Source organism: Platichthys flesus, chromosome 13 (genome assembly GCF_949316205.1).
Source record: "Platichthys flesus chromosome 13, fPlaFle2.1, whole genome shotgun sequence".
NCBI classification, from domain to species: Eukaryota; Metazoa; Chordata; class Actinopteri; order Pleuronectiformes; family Pleuronectidae; genus Platichthys; species Platichthys flesus.
The window spans coordinates 1,125,283-1,132,782 of NC_084957.1; the positions used below are offsets into that span (position 1 = coordinate 1,125,283).

At 48.6% G+C, this 7,500-nt stretch overlaps 2 protein-coding genes across 15 annotated transcripts in view; one reads left to right on the forward strand and one right to left on the reverse strand.

Moving 5' to 3' along the window:
- The window catches only part of nyx (nyctalopin), a 2,901-nt gene extending 519 nt beyond the window's left edge, over positions 1-2,382 (forward strand). The window contains exons 2-4 of the mRNA XM_062402236.1: positions 1-229; positions 437-741; positions 1,046-2,382. The exon at positions 1-229 is cut by the window's left edge and continues 61 nt beyond it. Coding sequence (XP_062258220.1) covers positions 1-229; positions 437-741; positions 1,046-1,862 — 1,351 coding nt within the window. The 3' untranslated portion in view covers positions 1,863-2,382. The remainder of the gene's footprint in view (positions 230-436; positions 742-1,045) is intronic.
- Positions 2,383-4,405: 2,023 nt separating this feature from the next.
- caska (calcium/calmodulin-dependent serine protein kinase a) overlaps positions 4,406-7,500 on the reverse strand; it is a 63,411-nt gene continuing 60,316 nt past the window's right edge. For 10 of the 14 annotated variants that reach the window (XM_062402188.1, XM_062402184.1, XM_062402193.1 and 7 more), the window contains 5 exons: positions 6,262-6,342; positions 6,050-6,130; positions 5,766-5,968; positions 5,604-5,687; positions 4,406-4,992 (listed from right to left, as the gene is read on the reverse strand). In XM_062402188.1, coding sequence (XP_062258172.1) covers positions 4,816-4,992; positions 5,604-5,687; positions 5,766-5,968; positions 6,050-6,130; positions 6,262-6,342 — 626 coding nt within the window. In that variant the 3' untranslated portion in view covers positions 4,406-4,815. The remainder of the gene's footprint in view (positions 4,993-5,603; positions 5,688-5,765; positions 5,969-6,049; positions 6,131-6,261; positions 6,343-7,500) is intronic. The other 4 variants (XM_062402185.1, XM_062402197.1, XM_062402195.1 and 1 more) reach the window with 1 other exon arrangement.

The window sequence follows — 7,500 nt, forward strand, 5'->3', positions numbered from 1 at the left end:
CTGTCCGGCCTCCTGCTCCTGCACTCAGGAGAAGAGCTGCAGCGTCCTGTGCGACCGCTCCGGCCTCGCTGAGCTGCCCAGAGAGTTTCCCTGCGAGGCCTCGGCCATCAACGTGGACAAGAACCGGCTCAAGTTCCTGTCGGAGAGAGCGTTCGGGACGCTGCCGTCGCTCAGGTCCCTGTCTCTGGAGCACAACAACATCTCCTTCATCACTCCTGGAGCCTTCAAGGTGACTCCCATGGAGAACATCACTAGAACTCTGTCTTTGTTCTTTGTTCTTTGTTCTTTCTGACTTGATTCTTGGTTTGTTAAACATAAGAAAATAGAGATAAATGTTCTTTCAGATGTTTTCACTTTGTCCAAACCTCCGAGTGAATCTTTGTCTCCTCAGCAGTCAGATAATCGTCCTGAATCTAAAGAGCCTCTCGTCCTGCAGGGCCTCTCCAACCTGGTGGAGCTGAAGATGGCTCATAACGAGTACATCAGCTACCTCCACACTCGAACCTTCTCGGGCCTGAAGAAGCTGGTGCGTCTGGACGTGTCCGACTGTAACCTCTTCAACATCCCCGACCGGATCTTCCTCGAGCAGCCGGCGCTGAGGGAAATGTTCTGCTTCGAGAACAACTTCAGGAGGATCCCCGGGGCCTTCAGGGGGATGGAGAACCTCACGCACATCTACCTGGAGAGGAACCGGATCGAGGCCGTGGCCTACAACTCGCTGCTCGGCCTGGGGGGGCTCAGGTACGTCTCCGGATGGAGTACGATGAGATACCATTAAACATGGAATTAGACACGATATGATACAAAACAATAAGATACAATAAGATACGATTCAAAACTTTACGATAAGATACAATTAAATAAGATATGTACGATATGATTGATACATTATGAAATGATACTATAAGTACAAATTTGATCAAATATGATACGATCACAATACTGTGAAATAAAGAAGATAATAAATAAGTAAAGATGTTTATACATCAACACAAAGAACCAGATTCCGTCTCAGTTCAGGTTTTGAAACGTCTTCTTGTCTCAGGTACCTGAACCTCCAGGAGAACCGGATCAACGTGATCCACGACCAGGCCTTCCAGGACCTGCTGCGGCTGGAGAACTTCTACCTCAACGACAACGTGCTGACCGATCTCCCTCGATCCGCCTTCAAGGGCCTGAGCCGCATCAAGATGCTCAACCTGGGCGGGAACCGTCTGATCAACGTGTCCAGGACCTGGTTCAGCGACCTGGTGGAGCTGGAGACCCTCTACCTGGACCGGAACCAGCTGCTGTTCATCGAGGAGGGAACCTTCGAGAACCTGACCAGCCTCATCACGCTGCACCTGAACAGCAACAACCTCACGGGCCTGCCCTTCCCCGTGTTCCAGCCCATCTACTTCCTGGCTCGCCTCTTCCTCTTCAGGAACCCCTGGGAGTGCGACTGCTCCCTCAAGTGGCTCCAGGACTGGATGGAGAGCTACAAGCTGGTGCGGGACATCCCCTGCTCCTCGCCCTCCTCCGTGTCGGGCCTGGACCTCAGCGAGGTGGTCTTCTCCAAGCTGAACGGCTCCTGCCTGGACCCGGGGGAGCTGAACCTGACCACGGCGTCCTCGGAGGTCGTCTCCACCACCGAGAACCGCTTCAACAGCCTGGTCTCCAGGCTGCTGCAGCAGGAGCTCCGGGAGGAGATGGGGAACGGGACCGAGAGCCTCGGCAACGGGACGCTGCCGGAGGAGGGGCAGCTCTCCTCAGGGGTCGGAGGTCGAGGGGCCGGCCGGTCACTTGTGGGCTTCACCGTGGGGGGGCTCCTCTTCGCTGTGATTGGCCGGTCACACGCTCACGCAGGTCTTTATTGCACATGAGGAGCCGAGGAACCAGGAAGTAGATTTTCAAATTGCCGTCGAGCTGAAGGAGAAGTCGTCGAAGGATTTGCTGTTCGCAGTCGGACGAAGTTTCTACTCTCGAGCTTCACATCCGATAATCTGAGATATTTATAGACACGTCGGCTTCAGACTCATCTGCTGCAGCAGGTGTTGATTTCAAACAGCGGATTAATGCTTCCAGAGGAGAACCTCCACGTGAACGTCCACCTTTCACAAGAACTCAATTGAATTAACATGATGTCATATGTGGGCGTGTTCTTGGTGTGTCATTGGTGAATGTGTAAAGTGAAGGAGTCGTGATCTCCTGAGCAGATGTCCTCGCTGCTCCTGCTCTTCATGGCGGCTCCGCAGCTTTTCCCTGTAAATTCATTAATCTCCTTATTGACACTTTGCTTCGGCTCCTGTGGACGGACGGCTTCATCTTTATGGACGTGATCTCTCTCCGTACAGGGGGCGGAGTGGGTGTGACCACCATATGTCCGCTGTGGACCGTGGGGGAGGGGCGTGCGTTGATCCACCGACGAGCGGGAAACCATCAGTTGTGTTGTGTTGTTTCCTGTGAGTGTGAGTTTGATCCACTTCGCTCTGTCGCTGCTCACTTTTCTAAATAAAATAAATTGTGCTGAACTCTTCACTCGTCTGCTCGTCGACCCTCAGGCGCTGATGCAGCAGTTAATCTGCAGCTCGGCCCGATGGCCCTTTAATGTGGGATTAGAGCGACTGAGGCTGCTCCTCACACACTGAGGGTTCGAATCCAGAAACACTTCTCAGTGATTCACATCTAGAGAACAAACTGTTTGACCTGACCTGTCCTTTGCATTTCTCTTTTTGGAACCAGTCATTCGTTTGAAGTCTTTTCTTTTGCTGTCACTTTATACGTCCGCTCCTTTTTTCTGAGGAGGATTTGATGCTTTTGTGTAAATTAGCAACACAGACTTGAAACTATGAATCTGCTGAAATGATCAATCTGTATAGAGCAGTATAAAATACAGGTTAGTGTGTGGATGGTGGGAGGAAGTGGAGAAGAAGTGTTCATCTTTATTTCAAGTCTTTGCTTCACACATCTTTACATTTCTTCACTTTCTAACATATAAACCTTAAACTAGGACGTTTGGCACTTTGTTAAAAAGTCTAGATTCACGTTCTGGACGTCTCCGGCTGGACCAGAGGAGACGAGGCCATTTTCCTTTTAGGAGAATTTGATAAAAGTCTGAACATCTGTCCTCAGTCGCCGTGAGTTCACTTTAAAGCTGCAGGATTATGACTCTGCTTCTCTCCGGCACTCGGTCTGATTGAAACCACAAAGAGTTCAGCCCAGTGCACGTTCTCCTCAAATATGAATCACAGCCGCACAGATAATAACTAGCACGTCAAGGCTTCTTCTTTCTGATCAGTTTGTTAATCGTCTTCAGGAATATTTCTATCTTTTATACTTGACAGCTGAAAACTCAGTGATTAAGTTAATTATCATGTGAAACTGAAAAAGAAGCAAAGAACCTGAAATTAACAAATGTTTCAAAATGATTTTTAAAGAGAAAATCTTTGCCAATCTTTTTTTTATTGAAAGTATATATAATATATATACACGTATTGACTTTCCTGTAGAACAATACTTAATTTTTACTTCTGCAAAAAGGATTTTGTCACTTGAGTAAGTTTTTAGTTATTCGTTTTCCTTCGTCTGGATTTTTAGATAAAGAAAAGTTTCTCTGAGATTCATGTTTCCATCACAGAAAAGAATTCCAATAAAGAAATGTTTTATCTTTATTGACTCGGGTACAAGTCGCACGTTCACTGCCTCCTCTTCCCTCGATCATCATCATCATCATCATCACCATCATCATCACCTCCTCAGATTCTAACACTCGACTGAAACCACGACTGAGGAACCAGATGAATCTTTTATGAAATGATTTGTGTGTGACGAGTCGAAAAGAGAAAAATTGAAACTTTTATTTGATTTTCTTTTTTACAAACACATCTCACTACATGTTCGATACTTTCATTTTAATAAATCTGTTGTTTTTTTAGAAATGTCACCCAAACTGCAGGGATGTGCATAGGTGTCAACGTCCGGCTCCGTCGCTTCTCCTCAGACTTCAAACCGCTGGAATGTTTTTTCTTTTCTTCTTTTCGTCTTTAGTTTCTCTGAGGTCCACAGAGGGAGACGGGGGGGACGGGGACGGGGGGGGACACTGACTGACTGACAGCATGGAAGCTTGCAAATGTCCACATGCATGATAACCTCATTCAAATCTCTAAAACATTAATGGATTCATTTAGAAGAGACAGTACCTGGTAGAAAGGTGCATGTATATATGTATATATCTATATCTATATATATATATATATATATATATATATGAGACACAGCGAGAGGGCGGAGTCACGGTTCAGAAAAGAAAAGATGAAAACATAATGAAGGGACTTGATCTACGTATGATGAGAAGACGTGGCCGTGTGTTGGTGCTTCGCTGACGACAGGAAACTGAGGCTGTCGCTACAAGGGGGGGGGGGGGGGGGGGGGGGGGAACTGACACTGTCACTCCACAGACGGGGGGGGGGGCTGATGACTGGAAATGGTACTGTCTCTTTAAAACAAACCTCTACAGAAATGCCGCCTCCTAGCTAGAACAGACACGACAATATTCACTTGAGTTTACTCTGGTTTTTACAACACGATGACGAGGTCGTCCGTGAGAGGCCGGCGCCGCCGAGGCTCCCGCCGGGCGCCGGGGTCACTTTCACAATCACGCTGAGGGTGCTTCTCCGATCGAGTGCAGTGTGGAGGAAGGTTTCCCATCGCTTTGATTAGTCTGACGTTATTCTGAGCTGGAAGAGGAGATGATGGGAGTGTTTCTGTGATGCTGCTGCAGGGAGATGAAAGAGGAGGAGGAGGAGGAGGAGGAGGAGGAGGAGGAGGAGGAGGAGGTCAGTAGACCCAGGACACAGGGACCCACTGGCTGGTGGTGCACACCAAGTCGATGGCGTCCTCCAGGTGCCCGATGGTCTCATCGATCTCGTTGTTGATGATGGTCTGGTCGAAGTAATGCGCGTACGTCTTCTGAAGGATCTCAGACTCCTTCTGCAGCCGCTGCAGAGACTCGTCCTGCAGGAGGAAGAGGAGGAAGAGGAGGAACAACCCATGATGAAGGCAGAGAGGAGAACACGCATAAACAACAAAGAGAGGAACTCTGAGGACCTCGACAAACTGGAGCTGAGTGTGTGTGCTCAGAGTGAAAATGAAGATGTGTGTGTGTGTGTGTGTGTGTGTGTGTGTGTGTGTGTGTTCAGAGTCACAGTGTGTGGAGGTCGTCACTATCGAGGACGTGAGCTGGACAAACTAAACTCCAGAATCACACACACACGACTAACAGGAAGCAACACGTCCGTCCCGTCAGGTTTTACTCACAGGAAGCGTCCGACACCACCGAGGTGTCTGGGGGGGGGGGGGGGCAAAGAAACAAACGCATGCAGCAAGAGAAAATAAACGAGTGCAGAGAAGAGGAAGAAGATGAAGAAGATGAGTGACGAGCACAGAGTTCAAACCATGACACAAAATAAGAAAAGATGTCAGAGGAGGAAAAGATGAATCGATCGAAATAATCAGAAAATAATCAGGATCATGTTTATGAAGCTGTTTCTATTTCAGTGGAGGATTGTGTGTGAGTGTGTGTGAGTGTGTGTGAGTGTGTGTGAGTGAGTGTGAGTGTGTGTTACCTCATTGATTCCTGGTGTGATTGTTGGTGCAGCGATGAAGACGACGTACGGGGCGAACTCTGCTGTTCGCAGGACCTTCAGGGCCTGATGGAGATCAGGTGTTAGATTCAGCACACTTTCAAACACACAGACACACACAGACACACACAGACACACACTCACCTGAGGTTCCACGTCCAGGATGGCGACGTGTCCCTGCTGGTGGATCTTCCGGATGGTCTCCAGCCGTGTCCCGTACATGGCGTCCTCGTGGCTGCCGTACTCCAGGTACTCGTTGTTGCTGATGTCCTGCATCATCTGGTCGTGGGACACAAAGAAGTAGTTCTTCCCGTCGTCCTCGTCCTTCTTGGGAGGTCGGGTCGTGTCTGTGGGACGCACACAGGAAGTGAGAGGCTGCACTTCCTCTGGTGCACAGCAGCCGTGATGCTTCAGGGACTCAGACTCACGTGGGATGGGGTACGCGAACCGGTCGGGGTGTTTGGTGATGAGCGTGTTCTTGATGTGTCTCCTGCCGACGCCGTGCGCCCCTGATGAAGACACAGAGACGTGAGGAAGAGCTCGGATCCACCTCAGATCCTCGGATCCGCCTCAGATCCTCGGATCCGCCTCAGATCCTCGGATCCACCTCAGATCCTCGGGTGAACAACAAAGAACTCACCCAGCAGAACCAGTGTTTTCCTCTTGAAGGCCGGCAGCTTCACCACCTCCTCGTACGTGACCAGGTCTAGTTGATCGAACACTGGAGGAGAGAGAGAGGGCGTCAGACTGAGGAACCGAGAGAGGAGCACACCTGGATCATCTGGACGAGACTCAGACTAACTGTCCTAACAAAGCACATGTTTGAATTCTACTTCTCACTGAGGATGTGATTGAAACGTTACCACTTCCTTGAGTTAATATAAAGTTGTATTCATCAGAGGCCAACAGGCCGAGTCTTCTTCTCGTTTGAGCCTCAGACTGAGTCGCATGTCGACCTCTTCACTCTGTAACTGGAGCCGCCGCCGCTGACCAGTGGAACCCGACCCCACGAGTCACTGGGTCCTCGTGGGACCAGCAGCGTCTGCAGAGCAGCTGCTGGTCCCACTGACGCTGAATCAACTGTTTATCTAAGTGCTTCACTGGGTTCCACTGAGATCTAGATCTGAACCGGATCACGTTCACACCTGGTTTCACCTGGTGTCCTGAACAATGAACTGAATGATTGACAGCTGCGCTACAGGTCAGGACCCGCCTCCTCCATGTGAGTGGACGGGACATGAACCGAACTGACTAATCAGAGTGGACGTTAAATAAACGTTAAAGACGTTTCTGACTTTTCAGCTCGTTCATATCTCTCTGAAGTTTCTTCAAGTTTCTGATCAGTTGGGTTTGAATCAGTTATTCGATCAGGCTGAGACCTAATGATTGACAGCTGAGACTGACTCCTGATTGGTCAGGGTGTATGGGCGGGACCTCTGTGTTCCTATCCTAGATGTTTTAGTTTCATGGTGCGAGGAAGTGGAGACGTGTCGTCCATCTTCATTTAATTATGATGCTGACTCTTTTACTGTATATATTGTTGTTTTTAGATTGTTGTTTGTAAAGTGCGCCAACCACACCAAGGCAATTTCCTGTATGTGCGAATATACATGCAAATAAAAAGAATTCTGATTCTGATTGAGGATCGATAACAAAACGACACAATCTGTGAATCTGTTTACACCTGAACTGAAGAATCCAGTTTGACACCAGGTTTGATCTCAGTTCTAAGAACCAGGGATAAATGAACTTCACAACAAACTGAGAAACTACAGTTTCAGTTTTGTCTCAAACTTCTGTTGTTTGAACATCAACAGAAACAAAAGTGAAACCTGAGCCATGACAGCGGGTTTCAAACAGACAAGAAGAAGAAGAAGAA